The sequence below is a fragment of the Magallana gigas genome, chromosome 7 (assembly GCF_963853765.1).
Source record: "Magallana gigas chromosome 7, xbMagGiga1.1, whole genome shotgun sequence".
Taxonomy (NCBI): domain Eukaryota; kingdom Metazoa; phylum Mollusca; class Bivalvia; order Ostreida; family Ostreidae; genus Magallana; species Magallana gigas.
In genome coordinates this window covers 45,596,979-45,615,503 of record NC_088859.1, presented here as the reverse complement: position 1 = coordinate 45,615,503, position 18,525 = coordinate 45,596,979, and the positions used below count along the sequence as shown (strand labels likewise).

Genomic DNA, 18,525 nt, shown 5'->3' with positions numbered 1-18,525 from the left:
GTTCATCTACTAACTTACTAATATTAAAATTTAATTTAATTTAATACTTACTGAAAAAAGTTTCATACTTCAAAGAACAAAATCCAATAATATAAAAAAATATATATATTCCAGTAACGGCATGATAAGTTTAATTAGGGGGTTATAATGCCTATGATAAATTTAAGGAAATATTTACTACGTTATTATACTATCATCCTATGACGTGCGTTATGCAAATTTCATTTAGTTTAATGAATTTCGAGTGATGTTGCGCTAATTTTATCCTGAAAGTAACAACAGGAATATAGCTTTGACAAGGCGTATTAATTATCAAATATAATAATAAGTGACACATAACAGGATATTAATGCTTCATTTAAGCAGCATTCAGGGGTTGTCGTCAGAGACATTCTAGTCTGTGGCAGTGTTCATCAGTAATGTCAAGATTTCACAGTTCACTTGTTTTTGTATCATTATGACTTATTAATTCAATTCAGATCAGGTATATGCAATGAATTATACAGTTCGTGTTCGACGAGTTGAGAAAATGGCGTCCAGATTTTTGTAATCAACTTTCTTAGATTTCTACGGATTTGAAGAAAAATATTAATACAAAAATTTCCCTGTAAGTATCTTAGTTACTTTCTTGAATATTCATAACTTTTTAAAACAGAAAACGGAGATTTATCACTTTAAATAATTTACGGGAAAATCGGATTTTGCTTATTGATTTGTACGTTGTATTGAATGATGAAGTACAGCGTTCAATTTGTCTTTCAAGTTCACCGACGGTAACGGTACGGCGTTATATTTGTTTACAGACCATGAATACAATAATCCTAGCCAGTCTTCTCGTTCTTTTGGTCAGCTTGACAGAAATCCATGGAGGTTTGTTAAATTCATTACATTGAGTATCAAGACCAAACCCACATTGTAAAAGGCAGAACACTATTTGTACTTAACGAGGGGGTGGTGGGGGGGGGGGGGGGGGGCTATTTCATGTCTCCATATACCGTTGTCACATCAATAATACGAACGTACGGAAAGACAGTCGAATAGAGTGTTCGTAATGACATCACTTTCAATGAATACCTCAAAAGATCTTCATTAATTCTTTGACTTTATGACAAAAACAAACAAAAGACACTTATTTATTCAGCTGTTAAATAGTTGATAAACAGTTTTTTAGCTTGAAGTCTTGTAATGGTTAATTGAGGAAATGATAATACGAAGAATTACAGGTCATAATTCAAACATGTTTTAAATTATGTTTTTGAAAATGTCCAAGGACTGGTGAAAGCGAAATTTACAAAATGTACCTGTATAAATAGTTCTTTGTTCTTGATATCAATACATAAACAAAAACTGAGTATTACAGATATTCTAAAACTTAAAAAAAAACGATAAAAGACAAGCAAAAAAGCAAACAAGGTGATAGAATTGGTACTTCAAATAAATACTTGGTAGTTCAAACATTACATTCAAAGGGCACAATAGTAAGCTTTGTTGATACATAGATTCTACATTGTAAATAAAGACTTATAAGACTCCCAGAATGCAAAATCAAACTCTCGTGTTTTGATATTTTTCTACATTTTCTTCGATTTCATCATTGTCTTGAATGTTTTTATTATGACAGAATTCATCAAGATGTGTTACTACAGCGCCTGGGCCGCCTATAGAGACGGCCACCAGGCTCTGAAGCCTGAGGATGTGGACGCCCATCACTGCACGCACCTTGCCCTCGCCTACGGCACGATCGACGCCAGTGGCAAACGAGTCAAGTTCCCGGATGTATTCGAAGACATGCACCTGTATGTCATATTTCTGGGTTCTATATTAATCTTCCCATGCTCTCTGATACAGCAAAACATGCATAAAATGTTTTGTCAAGGGTTGCTTAATGTATTAAACGCTTTCGGTAAATAATGATTTTCTGTGGACATCATTTTTATTTTATATATTGTGCGATTTGTTTTAAAGGCCAGAGCGAATGAACTCACTTCGTGACCACAACGAGGACTTGAACATGGTCCTCTCGGTGGGCGGGTGGATGATGGACAGTGAGGCCTGGTCCAACATGCTGAGGTCCAAGGAGAACATGGAGGAGTTCGCCAAGGAGGCCGTCATCTTCCTCCGCTTCCATGACTTTGACGGGATAGATCTGGACTGGCAGTACCCCGCCTTCAGAAAGAGCACGGCAGAGGATAGGGAAAGATTCGCGGACTTCATGGAGGTAATGAGAGAGAGAGAGAGAGAGAGAGAGAGAGAGAGAGAGAGAGAGAGAGAGAGAGAGAGAGAGAGAGAGAGAGAGAGAGAGAGAGAGAGAGAGAGTTTTCAATATATGCATGCCATAACCGATTCATGAAAAAGATCTAGTACAAAGCAGTCATTATTTTTGTCGATATGAATGTCATAAATCATGTGAATCAAGTGCATTATCTCTTCATTATAAACATACATAACAGACAATGTACAGATTGCAAATAAGGATAGATCGATCATAAACAACCACCAATATGAGGGATCGATTCACATTTAGATTAATACAAAGAATGACTGAATTCCCTTAGTAAAAAAAAGCCATGTTGCCCTAAAACGGCGTGACCCGCCGAATAGTGTGTTTATTAACATTTCGAGTTGTTACATAATCATATCGTATTGTAAAAAGGAAACGTTATTTCCGTAGACAGAGTTACATGTCTTAAAAATCTTATTACATTCTTTGTGATCAATGTATTTGTTAATTTTTCTTCAAATTAAACATATGACATGAAACTCAGAGAGTGACCCGAAATTGGCGACTAATTTATTACTTCACTGTACATTTATGTTTAAATATAATTATGAGAGCATATATCCTGAAAAAAGATTTGTTCACCCTTTTCTTACTGTAGGTTCGTCAAACTCATGCAAAATAAATATAAGTACCCAGTAGGGACACTGACGAACATTTATTTTAACTTTTCTCTCTCCCTACAGATAATGAGGCACGCTATAGAGACGGAACACGAGCCCGACAGTAAATGGTCGCTGTCCCTCTCTCTGTCCGTGGACCCCAGCGCTTACAGGGTCATTAATTCCTACAACCTGAAGAGACTGGCCAGGTAAGGCAGGGGACAATACGACTCATGCTATGTACGTCAGAAAGGTGACCTTGACAACAGGCTAGTGTCATTACCCTAATATAATGTCAAGGTCGTGAAAGTTAATTTAAAGTGTTAACCTTTAACAATTGTTTACAAAGAGATAAGGATCAAAGTTTTTATTAATATTTCTTTAGAAGGGAGGACTTTTATTTTTATTTGTTTACATTCTTCTCACACATATTGAACCTACCGATTTTTATATTTGATAAAACTGGGAGATTTGCGCACACAGTTGAATTTTTTGGGTATCAACAGACAGGTTATGTTTATCAGCAAAGATATCTCTTGCGACCTTTCAAGAGTTGAAAAAGCGGTCAATAAAGTTGTTCAAATCTTTGTCGGCACGGTAAAAAGGACGCAATAGAGATTTTCTGAGTACAAAACAAACTTGTTCAATTGTTTCATGAGCATAGGATTTTATAAGTGTATTTTCCAACTTAAAAAGATGTTTGGCAAACAAATGCTTATATAAAAACCTTTACCATATTGTTAAAGCAGCAGAAACTAATTATGCCGGAAAAGAAAACGCAAATTAAGCAATATAAAAAATAAGTCTTAAATTGTGTTAAGGAAATCGTTATCTAAGCTTGAATACAATCACAAATTTCAAATGGTTCTTTATAGCACCGTAAACTGTTTACTGAAACTGAATTCATGTAAATGCCTTGTAAACTTTGAAATACTTATATTTTAGAGAGGTGGACTTCTTTAACCTGAAGACGTACGACCTTCACGGACACTGGGACGAACCAATGGCTGCCGTACATCACAGTCCGCTCACCCACGCAGACAGCCCGATAAACATCGTAAGACCCAGACATCTCTCCTTGTTTATAAACATGCACGTAAACATGCATAATTATATATATAATAGACGTATAACCGTATCGTACCTTATCAAAAGTGACATGATCAAAAGAAACGCAAAAAGTCAAGTGGGAAAACAATACACTTTAAAATTTCGAACTGCATTAAAATGGGCAATGTGCGGCTATTTGGAATATCCAAAAACGGTGACTTAATACAACATCTTGTCGACAAATGTATAACATCAAATCATATATTAACTTCTTTTGGAAAAAAATAAAACGTGCATGAAATATATACACTAAAAAAATCACCATGATCACAAAAATAACATGATGTGCATCATTTTGGACATCGTGTCGTGTTGACTCAACACGTATTTAGATTCTCATAATTCACATTCACTGATATTTAAATATAACCACACACCTTTTTATAAAGAATACCTTGGCCAGGAGCTGGGCTGAAGCAGGTGTCCCCAAGAACATGCTGGTGCTGGGAATCCCATACTATGGCCGCTCCTTCAGACTCCAAAACCCCAACATGACCATGCCCGGAGCCCCCGCTCTAGGGCCGGGGTCTGATGGGGGCGAGGGAATCCCTGTCAACAAAGTAGGTCAACTATAAAGTATGTGTCCTTAAATATGATATATATTTTCATTCATAATCAAATTATATATATATTATGTGCATATTAGCGAGTAATGGCGACAGTCGACTGCTGATAAAGTTGGGGGTTTTTTTTAATACAAATTTTGTAACTTATTGATTGAATGACTGTTATTTCATTGCCAGATATGTCATTTAATCCGAGGTGGGGTTCAGGAGCAATATATTCCTGAACAAAAAGTTCCATACTTTGTGATGGGAGATGAATGGGTCGGGTTCGACAATCTGAGAAGTGTGCGAGAAAAGGTAAGAATAAAAAGAGTAGATTTAAAAAAAAAATGAATGCTTACATGGTATAAATGACAAGTATGATATTAATCAAAAATTATTCTAGGCCATGTTGGTGGCTTCCAATCATCTGGGAGGAGTGGCTCTATGGACACTGGATCAGGACGACCATCGGGGTGTGTGTGGTGAGAAATGGTCGATTACTTTTGAAGTAATTCACGGACTAGGACGTGCTGAATACGTTGACTATGTCGCCGCAAAACAAGAGTCACTCCGTACACTAATAAACCACAAAATAGTACACACCTCTAAAGAAATAGGGTACTACTCGGACGTGCAAAATTCTACAATGGCCGCCCGCAAAGAAGCAGAGCTGGAGCAGCTACAGAATGACTTGGCTACACTTCAAGATCAGCAGCAAAAACAATGGATGCAGGTCCAGCGATCTGCTACACTGGGCGGAAAAGCTATTCCTCCGCTGGACCAACCGTCATGGAAATTATAATCCATTTATTATATATAGAATGAACAAAATGTTGAGCGTTGTTTAGAACTATTATACTTCTATAAGTTATTGATATATTACGTTTTTGATAGAAATGAATGCTTGTTTTTTTAAATAGGACAATACGTTGAATATGCAATGCGAATGGAAAATTTGAATTGCTATTTATTATCATAAAAAAAGATTTTAATGTTTTATTGTAAAATCTTGCTAACAAACTTTATGCTTAAGGTTATAGTATGGTTTCAACATTCAGTATCTTTGTTATTACAACTTCATTTTTCGTTTGTGTGATTTCTCACTTAATTTAATAAACCATTTTTTTCTCAAGAACTTAGTATTTGCTTTCCTGTTTGAAAAATTAAATCAGAGATGTGAAAGAAAAACGTTCCCTCGTGTAAAGTACCAATCAGTAGAATGCATTATTACTTCGTTTGATAATGTTAAACAGAATTGTAACTTTGACGTAATCGTTTGGAAAAAAATAAAGGTACATTTATTTGTCAAGTGTATATCACATAACTATTACCAACCCCTCTTTTATTTTCTAATAAATAAAAATTGTTAATGTAATTCTAAAGGAGAATGCAGTATATGTTAGATAAAAAACACGCAAAACTCTTTGTTTGGTTTATAAAACAGAAGGTAAAAATTGGTTATGTAATTTCAAAAGATAATACAATATATGTAGAGTAAATTGCATTCAAAACTCAGTTTGGTTTATGAAATACGAGGGGTACTTTACCTCTGACTATTCCACAACCCTCACAGACGGAGAAAGTCTGAAAATGACTGAAAACCTGTAGTACTATACAGTGCAACTAAGTACTAAAGCTCTATCTAATGATAAAATAATATGCTTAAAGTACTAAAGAAAGGTTTCTCCAAAGATTTTATCTGTAAGTTTGCAGCAGAACAACCGTTATCAGGTGAAACACCGGAGCTACATGTGAGAACCGCGCCATTCCTGTTCATATATTATAAGAGGTAATCCAGAATATTTTATTTTCATTATGAATTAATGAATTAATAAAAGAGAGTAGTTTGTGTTAATTTAACCATCACCATGTCTTAACAGATGCTCAGCCTAATAGTCTCGGTGGTTATCCTATCAGGAGTCTTTGAGAATGGTAAGAATTAAAGATTCACTTTGAAAACAATTTCTGAGACAGTAATCAATGTTTTATGTATCTGATATTGCCTGTACCGTGCTGGATATATGGGTTAAACGCAATAGTTTTCCTTGTGTTGCCTAATGGCCATGGAACAATATGGCCGTTATCTTTGGTAAATGTATCAGAAGACCTTGTAAATGTGGTATGGATTAGAGACTTGTCTTAGTTTTGAGTACATTAATAACCGGAAGTACTGGATGACAAAACAACCAACATGTATGTGTTACAGCTTTTGCATATCGGAGGGTATGTTACTATACAAACTGGTCACAATACAGAAATAGTCTTGGCAAATTCTATCCCGAAAACGTGGACCCCAACCTCTGTACCCATGTTATCTACGCCTTTGCTAAAATGAATGGCAACCGTTTGGCGCCTTTTGAGTGGAATGATAAGAGTACTCCATGGATGAAGGGAATGTAAGTACAATATGCTGTTAACAAGGTTAGATATCGCCAGATATCGGTAAAGTACTCATACAAGTTGAATTTTCAATATATTGAAATTGAAGTAGAGAATCAATTGATAAGGTAAATGGCAAGAATTTTCTTTGGAAAACATTTTGAATAAAATGTGAAAAAAAACCAAACAAACAAAACTTTGGGGCGACGGGAACGGTAAACGTTTTGTTTTGCGTCACAATCATTCATTGGTAACAAACGTCTGCTGGAAATCGGACGGATAAAACGACGGATACATAAACAGACTATATCAAAGCAACATGCAAGATTGATTTTCTTTCCTATGATTTATTTTAGGTACGAACGATTTCAGTCTCTCAAGCAACAGAATCCTTCCCTAAAAACCCTTCTTGCCGTCGGTGGATGGAACATGGGATCCGCTCCATTCACCAGGATGGTAGCCACCGACGCTAGCAGGCGGGAGTTTGCTACCACATCTGTCCAGTTCCTGCAGAAACATGGTTTCGACGGTCTAGATATGGACTGGGAATATCCCGCCAACAGAGGAAGTCCCCCACAGGACAAACAAAACTTTGTGGAACTTCTAAAGGTTGATTTGCTTCACATCGATTTACAAAGTTAGATACTTGTGATGAAAACTTTTCCCTCATTCCTCATTGTGTATATTTTCATTGGTTTTAGGTCCTGCGAAGCACTTTGGCTGGCCAAGGTCTGATGCTCTCAGCTGCAGTCCCCGCCGGCAAAACAAACATCGACACGGGATACGACGTCCCTACTATGATGCAGTATGCATAGTGGCAACACGCTTTTAAAAAAAATTGCACACTTGAAAAAAATTGTTTTCAATGTGCATTTAATTTGGACCAATTCAATCCACTTTGAAAACAAATTTCAAAGTGCGAAAATTTAAAATTTCGTTACATTTGGTACCAAAAAAAAGTGAAAAAAGTTCAAGTGCGTTATGAATATTCATCATAATTTTTTATTTTCAAGACACTTATATCATTTGGAGAAAAACATGACTGTTTAAATCACAAATTCTGGAATTCGATTTTTAATTAGTCGATGATATGATTATTTGTAAACACTAACTGATTTGATATACCGCCTTTAAGTAGGAGGAAGGGACAACGAAAGATAAAATGTAACTACCAGTTTATCATTCAAATTGATTACATGTACAGGGAGAATAGCCTACCCCTAATCGTTCCTTCCTATACATGATATTCAACAAACTAGAGTTTAGCGTAAAAAATCGGAAAAAGATATAAGCTTTGCTGTAAATTGAGTTTTATTGAAAAAAAAACGAGCTAACCAAACAATAGTTTCTCTCATGGTTTGTTAAAAAATCTCTGTTTAAACATGACCTTTTTTTTTCAAATTCAAACCAAATAAATCACTTTATTATAAAAATATGAGAGTAAATTGAATAAACATTAAAACATTGTCAACCAAAAATAAGCATTGGGGTACGGGGGTTTTTTTTGTCACTCGTCTAATGTTTTTAAAAATCTTATTGTGTTTGGTATACATATTTGATAACTAACGTGTATGTTTCAACTGTTTCAAGATATTACCATAGACTGACATATAAAAAATATTGATTCCATGCAATAAATTCTTAAATGTCTCTATATCTTTTTACGAGGTATGTTGATATGATCAATTTGATGACATACGATTTCCATGGAGGGAGTTTCGACAGCAAAACTGGACACAATAGCCCATTAAAAGGACATCCACAGGAAACCGGAAGTGATGCATACTTTAATGTGGTTCGTATTTTTCGCCAATATAACAAAAAGTCCAAAACGTTTATATCTAGCTCACCTGAGCCAAACGTAAGCTATTCTGTCCTCTGGCTGTCGTTGGCTTCTGTCGTTGGGGTCGCCATGTTCGAAGATAATAAAAAAAATGCAAAAATTCAGTGGCATTTAAAAAAATCTTCCCCAGTACCACTGTACCAGAAAACTAATGTAACAAATAAATCTCTATATAACCTCGATAGAGATTCGGCTGATAAACAATCAGAAATCAGAAACAATTTGATATTTTTACTACAGCAGTCGCCGAATCACGGGACAGTCTTTCATAATTCATGTCTGGAATTCTTCCCCAGTTTTGGTGGCATGTCTTGTTTAAAATAAAAATAATCGTTTGTCTCGCATTTCATTTTGTAAACTCAGGAGGAAAATTCTTTAATAGTATTATTCTAACAATTTATCAGCAGTGGTACTTGTCAGTTTACATTCCTTCTTATCAAATTTAACAGATACTAATATGATCTACATGTGCATCATGGTAATACAACTTTACATTTATTTTACAGACAATAATGATTCCTTGCGCTTTCAGCTTTGATGAACTATATGGCCTCTGGGCCATTTGTTAAGATATAAAGTCAATTATATATTTTTCGAATTTCTTATTTCTTTTAGGAATGGGCAGTAAACTATTGGCTTCAAAAGGGGGCACCTGCTGCCAAAATAAATCTTGGGATGCCTTTGTATGGGCGTTCGTTTACGCTGGCCAGTACCAGCAACGCCGGACTGTTTGCTCCAGATAGAGGGGCCGGGGGCCAGAAGGGGACTTATACCATGGAGGCGGGATTCCTCTCTTATACCGAGGTCAGCATACATTACACATTGTACCACTTTAATGGAATGATTATTTTAATATAATGGTAGCTTTTAATTGATGTTTTGTTCTTTCGATTGGTACTTAAATAGGTCTTCACTTTGCATTCGATTTATTTTATTTGTAGCAGTAAAATGTGAGATTTAACGTTGTGTTTTAAAGATGTAATGACTCTAAGATATAACCACATTTATTTATTAATGACTAGTATGTGATTTATTTCATAAATGATAGATTTTGTGACTGTAATATGTAGAGATTTCAATCACGTATATAGATATATGAACACATAAATGAAAAATTATAACTATTTTCATTTTGAAAAGTATGCTCTTTGTCGGATAGGTTTGTGATATGCTAAAGAGCGGCGGGACTCGCCACTGGATTCCGGAAATGGAGGTTCCATACGCGGTGAGGGGAGATCAGTGGGTGGGGTATGACGACGAACAGAGCCTCCGACTCAAGGTAAGGCCTGCTCCCATCATGCATTGTGTGCATACAAGATGTGGTAAAACAAGGCCTAAAAAACAAGGTATATTGATTACACGCGGTTTGATTCCCCCTTTCCCATTCAGGGAGTAGTTTGAACATTGTTCAATTTTGTTATTTTTCAGATTTTAATAAAATGGGCTCTGTTGTATGTACATAAATTATAACGTTGATGAAATGTCCATCAAGAGGAGACTTCCTCAGGTATCTTAATAGGTGGGGAGGGAAGGGACTCTGTACTCAAACACCTATGCATAATCTAAAGACTTACGTTTGGTATTGCTGCGTTTGATTTTAGAATTTTAATACAGGTGGACTTTGCCAAATCTAAAGGTTTGGGAGGTATAATGGTATGGGCGCTAGATCTTGATGACTTCATCGGTAAAGGTTGTGGTAAGGGACCATACCCGCTACTCCACGCAATCAATGATGAACTCAACTCGAACACTCCTCAAACGTAATATTGTATAAATATTACTACAAACAAAGTGTTGTATACACATTTTAACATAAACGCTATCTCTAATTTCATCATAGAGAGTTTTGCAACAATCTAAAAACTAAGCATATCCGTTGTAATGTATTCGATGTAGGCCAGTGTTATAACCCTTTAAGTAAATTCCCAAAGTAATAATTTCAGACTTATGTTGTAACGTAAAGCTACTTCTAATCACCAAAAATAATATAAACAAACTCAATTTATGTAAATGACACTAGGTGAATCATTGCATGTACATATATTTTGTTTATCTAGGACTACGCAAGCTCCCATAACAACAGCTTATCGGACCACTCAGAGACCTTACCACCCCACTACTCACGTTAATCCCTTTAATCCGTTTAATCCAAGCACAGGTACGGATCCAGAATTTTATTCAAAAACCTTTCATATTTAAATACTAAGCAGTACAACCTATTAATAGGATGTGATGGAATAGATTTTTTCTCTAACAAAATGTTCTTTTTATATCTTCGAGTCATGGACAGTTCTTTTCTTCACTTGATTTTACTAATTTGTGAAGAATCGGCTTTTTAAGGGAAATATTAAAAATGTAATAGTTTGCTGACATTGCTAAGAACGTGCTAACTGCACTTAGAACAAAAAATATCAATCGTGATTAATGGTATGCACGTCTTTGCTAATGATCTTATTATAAAAAACGTATAATCAAATTATCTTAAAGTTTCTCAAATACTCTAATTCATAATAAAAAAATTTCTTCCGAAGCATCCCCAACCCACCACATCTCTACTGGTCAGTCCTTCAGCTGTACCGGCAGAGTAAGCGGATTCTACGCCGACCCCTCGTCCTGCATCCACTACTTCATCTGTGTTGGTGGCAGGAGCTTTGGAGTAGACTGTGCCACGGGTCTACACTTCAATGCTGCCTCTAAGTACTGCGATTGGCCGCAAAATGCACGTTGCCAGGTCCATCAGCAGTCTGTGGTGACCCCTGCCAGAACGACCCACGCTCCGATCACCCGTCCCCCCATATACACCACTCGCCCTTACTTCTACTTTACCACGCAGCGACCGGTACCCACAACGCAAGCTCATCAGATTCCCAATATGGGTATTTTCCTTTTGTTATGTTCGGTCTAATGATAAAAATCACAGAGCGACTATTCATACCATTATTTAATTATTTATTTTTTTCTCTTTTTTTAATGTATATCTATGTTTTATTTAAATGCCATTATTTATTTGATTTAAGATATTTCTAATTTGAATACAATTAATAGTGTTTAAGACTTTATATTATTGTAAATGATAAGAATTCTAAATATGTTTCCAAGTTATACTTCATGCAAGTGTTAATTTTACTTAAGGTGAAAATTCATCAAACAAAGACTAATTCATTTCTCTGTTATTTTTCAATTAAAATTTGGATAGGATTTTTGTCAGTGCGCTTACTCTTTACAAATACGCAAGTATTATATGATGTTTTGATACTTACAGGTGCGGGCGCCAATGCCTTTTGCCAACACAAGGCGGACGGTCTGTACAGCGACCCTAAAGACTGCGGCATGTTTTACCAGTGTGACATGAATCTGGGTTTCCATGAGCCCTGTCCACCGGGCCTAGCGTTCAACGAGCCCATGGCGGAGTGCGACTACCCCTACAAAGTCCCACAATGCACTCACTACCACCACCCATAGAATCTCTACTGATGTCCACATACCCACAATGTTAACTGTTTCGTTTCAAGTTTGTTATCAATAAAACTATTTTAAGGTGTGGTGGTTTTGTTAATACAACACTGATCACACTTGCGGTGAGGTGTGATGGTTGTAATGATATAACAGATAACACATGCAGATACATGTACATGACAGATTTAAAAAAGTAAAGAGGAAATGACCCTTTGTTCTATGTTCTTTGAACCATAGCTTTAAATCAGAAACAAAAGACAAGCAGTTACCTTACTTTCAATCAAAATGTTATCAAATTTGCTTACACCCTATGTTTATTGACAGGCTAAAGATTTTCACAACCTGATTATGTTTTGTTTCAAGTGTGCGCAAATTTATTCCGATCACGAAATAAATTGTTATACGCGATCTGTGATAGAAAATTTTGAAACTTTAAATGGTCATAAGTTTCTTTTCCCTTTTCAGTAATTCATTTAATTTATGGTTATACTATGAAATATTAGACACAACAAAAGGTCTGAATATTAAAAATAACAGTATTTTTTTTATTAAAGCTCGTACATGTAAATAGTGAGTCATCTAAAATTACATATATTTTACTTTTTTATTCCTTTACGACTATAGTAGGATGTGTTGTGAATCATGGGTATTTTTGGTAGGGTCAGTAAGGGCTTTTTTCGTATTAGATAAAAATTTCGTGTTTGTCTGTCGTCATGGCTTCCAACACGAAGCACCAGACTACTTGTTTCTATCAAATTAGTTGTTGTATTGGTAAGTAATGGCCTTGTACGGGTATGTCAACGCGTCCCGTCCGAAAACTGGCGCTCGCCAACTGCATGGAACATGGTCGTGAAGAGGTCCCGTTATATCAATGAGTCTCCTTAATGATAGCCTGATTAAAGCAACGCCATTGAACTATTTCCTTGATAAGACAAAACTTATTCAAATATTAGTCCCGTTGAGTGGTGCTATATAAAGTTGATTTTTGAATTTTTATCAGCGAGATCGCTACATGTGTCGTCACAATGGAGATTAATCAAGAGCTATGGGGTGTCAGCTGGACGCACAGGAAATTTGATCACGTTACTCTGGATGCCAACAAGAAACAAGAACAACAACCAAACTGTCTTTCTGGAATTTTATGTAAAGAAGCAATCAATATGTGTAAAATTTTGATAAATTCACATGTATTTATCAAATGGAAATAAGTATTGGGTTATTAAAAGTGTTTCTTGTAAAACTCTATAGAAGTTCATACAGTGGTTTATTTATCTAGAGTGTTTCATTCTATTGCAAGCATTTCAGTGAAGATTAATGTGTAAATATTCTGTCATCGAAATATAAATCTGTTTGTCTAGTTTTATAGCAGACATTTCGGATTTTTTTTTACAAGAAATGAAGTAGATTAGTACATTTATTAATGTTGTCCGATACTTTGTATGCTTAATGAGGCGAAAAAATATAATTAAGGACGTTGTTTACTCGGGGTTTGAGTTTTCAAATTTGGATTGTTCAATGTCATGAGCAAAATTTGTTCTAAACACAAAAAGTATTTATGAAATGAATTATTATTGGCGTAACATTCGATATTTTTACCGTGTTATGGAATTAGGCTCAAACAAAGTTGAACCTTTAACAAAACAGAGGAAATCTTGACTTAAGATTTTATTTGTTACACAACATAATTTTGCATATATTCTGTTGGTTTTATCTCACTTTTTAGCTCACCTGAGCTGAAAGCTCAAGTGAGCTATTCTGATCACATTTTGTCCGTCGTCCGTCTGTCCGTCTGTCCGTCTGTCTGTCTGTCCGTCTGTAAACTTTTTACATTTTGAACTTCTTCTCTAAAACCGCTTATCTAATTTCAACCAAATTTGGCACAAAGCATCCTTATGGGAGGGCGAATATAAATTGCAAAAATAAAAGTCCGATCTGTATTCAAAGCGGAGAAAACCTTGAAACTGTAGAAAAAGGGGGGTGCATTTTTAAAAATCTTCTTCTCAAGAACTGCTGATTCCAATTCAACGTAGTTTAGCATAAGTTATCCTTATGGGAAGGAAAATATAAATTGCAAAAATTAAGTGCTAATTCTGTTTCAAATCTGAGTTATTACGAAAATAATAATAAAGGAAAGGCGTGTTTCAATCAGTTTAATAGCTTCGGGTTCGGCATCCGGTAATCCGGCATCCGGTAAAATGGGTAGGCAAGACTTGGACGGGCAAAACAAAGATTGGCAGTTATTAATCTGCCAATCTCATTAAAATTTCAGGATATTTGATGGACCAGTATATTTGTATTTGCTGTAAATATTGCTGCAAAATAATGCGTATTTGGAATTGACGATTGTCGATCTGCCTTGGCTTTTATTTTGCCACGGCCCGGGTTTGCATACCCATTTTACCAAGACTCGTATTCCATCTTTAAAACGAGGTTCTTTGTTTAAAGCAGCCATGACATTATACGAAAAAGGGTCGATCTGACTATGATGAATTTGCTTGTTGTGCAACAGTTCGCGTATGAAGGGAAATTTTTGAAACATGCAAAATATATTGTTGCCGATTTTGTGAAGTAAATTGAGGCTAAATATTTCAATGCGTTGACAGTTTTCACACATGACGTTGGTGTTAGCTTGGTCCGATTTTCGTTTCGTTTTCATTATTTCTGCTTGTAACCTGGGAACTATCGTCTGTATTTCGTGATTTTTACGTATCAAATCAAACAGAGACTTCGGTAAATCAAACAGTTAACTGTTAACCTGCGCACATTAAGCAAAATCTGATGTATAAAAAAATAATGAAATACAATTCATTCTATCGGTAATTCGATCGGCATTATCTTTTGCGTAATGGTAGATTAACGCAATAGGTTTTGTTGCGATGCTCGGCATTTTCTCGAGTTTATTCAGTTTAAATAAAGTTTGATATTGCTGACGGAAATATGTAGGTATATACATGTATATATATGATTCATTTCGAAAAAATAAATTGTGTTCTTTATTTGTTATAGTGAATGTTTCTTGTGTTTAATTGTTTTCAATTTCTATTTACTAACCATATTTGAGTGTTAAGCTTCAAATTATAAGCAAGATACAGAGATTTGCTCCCAATTCTATGTATGTACACAGATCTTAAAAACTAAAGATTTAAAAAGTAAAAATTTGTCAATTTTTATTAAGAACATTTTCAAAGTCTGTTCTTCCAGAAACCAACTTTAACATCTTATTGTATTGTAAACTTAACATTTATTCGTCATTATTACTCCTACTGTACATGTGATCCTTCACTGTGTTTGTGTACATTTGTATAAACTGATTTTGAACCTCAAATACCAGTGAACTGGTCTTGAGTGAATAAAAGAATATAAAATCTTAGGCCATTCTTTTTTTCCATTTTAACTGCTGAAATACCAAGTTAAAACTCATAAGCTGAATGTAATAAACTCATGTGAACAAAATATGAATCAAATTAGGCGAACTGTGAGCTCTGTATCTTGCTTATAATTCTACAATTGACGCTGAAATTTTGGTTGAACATTAGAAAATCTCTATGAATTAGAGTATATGTTAAATGCTTGTACAAACAAAATAAAAGAATGATATTCTGTATATATCTACTCTCTGGGGCCCTCTCTTTATACAATAAATAATGTGAAATCTACATCAATTTTGATAGTTTTTCAGACACGAGTAAATAAAAACGACATCTTTAAAACAGTGTACATATTTCTGACACATTTCTGTTGCGGGGATAAAGTAATTATCGCTATTCCTAAGAATATCACAGCGGAAAATTATCCTGGTTTGTACGCGAAGTAGATAACAGTCATTTAATCATAATTGAGAAGACGAATACAATTTTTGAATGTTTTTTAATTTGAGGAATTGAGCACATTGAGGTACAATTTTCTTCTTCACATCTATACATGTAGGGTTTTTAAAATAAAAAACAATAACTATTTTTTTTTTAATACAATAACTAGTAAGTAGTTGATGAAAATAGTGTACCTATATGCTCTCATATATTTTGATCGCTTTACAAAGTGGGGGGGGGGGGGCAGAACTAAAATATAGGGATTTGGAAGTTAACAACTTAACAGTAAACCTCTACCAAATGTTTAGTTTTATATCTTGCGTAGGATTTTCTTATTCTGGTAAAAAATAGTATTTCATGAAGGTACAATGTCAAAGATTACATGTATACAAAAATAAGTGTAAAATTCGAATACTTTACAATATTTATTTTTTGTTTTTCTACCGAGGGACCATATGGCACAATATCTTTTGAACGCCCATTGTTGCTCAGGTGAGCGATGTGGCCCCATGGGCCTCTTGTTCATTCAGATAATCGTATGGCACACACTAAAAAAATGTTTGAAAAAAGACACCATATCTCAAAATTTTTATCATTGTCCTAATATAATTTGTCTGATGCAAAATGAATCACATACTATAGAAGTTATTTTGATGCAGTTTTACTTGTAGGCCAAATTGAAAAGTTAAGGCAACTCCGAGTTTAATAGAGCTCTCTAATCGTCTTATTTCGGCATTGCTTACAGTGCATTCCTCCAATAATCTATTGAATCGTTATTTTTTGAAAGATATTAGAGAGGTTTAGCAGACCAACGGGTACATGTACTTGTACGTATAGGTTACAAGTTAGAACTACGCGTACCAGCTCACATTCATTACTTTCATTGCATCAAGAAAAGGAAAATTTACCGAGGCAAATTAAAATAGATACATGTACAAGAGTTTTTCTTTAAGTTCAAATCCTAAAGAATCACAACTCTTACGGTTGTTACATAAAGAAATAAACAACAGCATAAAAAATGCATGATGATTTTGTCCTACACTATTCAGTCAACCTGCATTCTTGGTTACTCCGTTTTGAAACGTTCTATTTCATTCTCTCACCAGAAAGCAAATGAGTTCTATCCATCAAAACTAAAATCGCGCATTCAAGAAACGAAATGGCTCATTTTATTTATTAAACATTTGTTAAATGTTAACTTATATGTATACTAGAACTCTAAATAAGTTCCCATTTAATATATTTATTCATTACTTAGTCATTCAATATTATTTCATCGCAAGTACATGTATATATTTTGATGCAATCTATTCCTGATTTGGATTCACTAAAGCGTGTCCACCACTTTACTCTCATTTTTGCTATTTCGGGCTTGTTTACTGGAAATGAAAGTAGGTTTTTAATTAATTTTACAATAATTATTTATCAATTAAAATTCAATTATAGCTTACGGACATCATCTCACTCGTGTTGACATACCAGAGGTGTAAGCAGTTACTCTGGTGCAGTCATTTTGTAGTTTATTTGCAAAATGAATAAATTCATAAACTTGTTTCGAACAAAACCAACTTTTTCATCCAATCAGCAGTCGCTAAATTTTTCTATTCAGTGATGTTTTTAATCGTTAAGAAATTCTCTAAGTTCACAGCGACGTCACATTTCAATTGACAGCTAAGAGAGCCTAATCAAATAATCCAAGAGAAATAATATCTGATTGGTGCAGAACTTTTGATCAGCCAGTGAAATAGTGGGTTATGTTCTAATTGAGTTAAATCATATTACGTAAAATTTATGCGATACGGTCGCTTCGCTCCTTCCGTCCCCTTCTTAATCGCGTAAATTTTACTAAAGATGATCTAACTATTACTTTAAAATATAAACATTGAGCTGCTTAATGAAATCATAGCCATGTTTGATACTTTTGGTATGAAATATCATGCTTTTTAAAAAATTAATGGATGTCTGAGTTCTGTAAAAACTTACTATATCGTGCTAATTTCAAGGAACATTCTGTATAAAATAGTATAATCTGTTTAACTATTAAGGCTGTTACTAGGTCTGGCGCGGATCCGAAATTAATTCTTAGAGGAATCGTTAAAAACTCTCTCTCTCTCTCTCTCTCTCTCTCTCTCTCTCTCTCTCTCTCTCTCTCTCTCTCTCTCTCTGTATATCTTTTGATTAATAATGCAACCGTTTAAATCAATGTCAATGTACCAGTAAATCCTTATACATGCATCTATTATAATTTTTCCTAGGTAAATTTTCCTTTTCTTGATGCAAAATGAATCGCATACTGTAGAAGTTTACTTAATTAATATTTTGATGCATTTTTACTTGTAGGCCTATTTGAAAAGTTAAGGCAACTCCGTGTTTGAATCGTCTTATTTCGGCATTGTTTACAGTGCATTCCTTCGATGATCCATTGAATCATTATTTTTGAAAGATATAGTCTCATAACTGCAGCGGTGTGAGCATACACATTTTGATTAACGCGGGTCAG

At 34.8% G+C, this 18,525-nt stretch overlaps 2 protein-coding genes across 4 annotated transcripts; both read left to right on the top strand.

Annotated features, from left to right (window-relative positions):
- The first annotated feature begins 235 nt into the window (after positions 1-235).
- Positions 236-5,666, top strand: Clp1 (cleavage and polyadenylation factor I subunit 1). 3 transcript variants are annotated; one of them, XM_066089311.1, is made up of 9 exons: positions 457-607; positions 804-870; positions 1,622-1,796; positions 1,966-2,218; positions 2,965-3,089; positions 3,826-3,937; positions 4,380-4,550; positions 4,734-4,853; positions 4,942-5,666. In XM_066089311.1, exons 2-9 carry the CDS (start codon positions 807-809, stop codon positions 5,338-5,340), a joined length of 1,419 nt encoding a protein of 472 aa, XP_065945383.1. In that variant the 5' UTR covers positions 457-607; positions 804-806; the 3' UTR covers positions 5,341-5,666.
- Positions 5,667-6,188: 522 nt separating this feature from the next.
- Positions 6,189-12,301, top strand: LOC105325752 (chitotriosidase-1). The gene is made up of 12 exons (XM_066067144.1): positions 6,189-6,327; positions 6,419-6,470; positions 6,745-6,934; positions 7,274-7,526; positions 7,619-7,722; positions 8,586-8,712; positions 9,376-9,564; positions 9,920-10,039; positions 10,375-10,520; positions 10,818-10,918; positions 11,292-11,636; positions 12,023-12,301. Exons 2-12 carry the CDS (start codon positions 6,419-6,421, stop codon positions 12,220-12,222), a joined length of 1,827 nt encoding a protein of 608 aa, XP_065923216.1. The 5' UTR covers positions 6,189-6,327; the 3' UTR covers positions 12,223-12,301.
- The last annotated feature ends 6,224 nt before the right edge of the window (positions 12,302-18,525 follow it).

What these genes read in the sequence shown, in the direction of transcription:
- Clp1 (XM_066089311.1), top strand. Translation starts at nt 807, where the DNA reads ATGAATACAATAATCCTAGCCAGTCTTCTCGTTCTTTTGGTCAGCTTG. An exon ending in CAGACAGCCCGATAAACATC is followed by an intron (nt 3,938 to 4,379) that starts GTAAGACCCAGA and finishes CTTTTTATAAAG; the next exon opens with AATACCTTGGCCAGGAGCTG. An exon ending in TGAGAAGTGTGCGAGAAAAG is followed by an intron (nt 4,854 to 4,941) that starts GTAAGAATAAAA and finishes AAATTATTCTAG; the next exon opens with GCCATGTTGGTGGCTTCCAA.
- LOC105325752 (XM_066067144.1), top strand. Translation starts at nt 6,419, where the DNA reads ATGCTCAGCCTAATAGTCTCGGTGGTTATCCTATCAGGAGTCTTTGAG. An exon ending in ATCAGGAGTCTTTGAGAATG is followed by an intron (nt 6,471 to 6,744) that starts GTAAGAATTAAA and finishes TATGTGTTACAG; the next exon opens with CTTTTGCATATCGGAGGGTA. An exon ending in AACAGAGCCTCCGACTCAAG is followed by an intron (nt 10,040 to 10,374) that starts GTAAGGCCTGCT and finishes ATTTTAATACAG; the next exon opens with GTGGACTTTGCCAAATCTAA.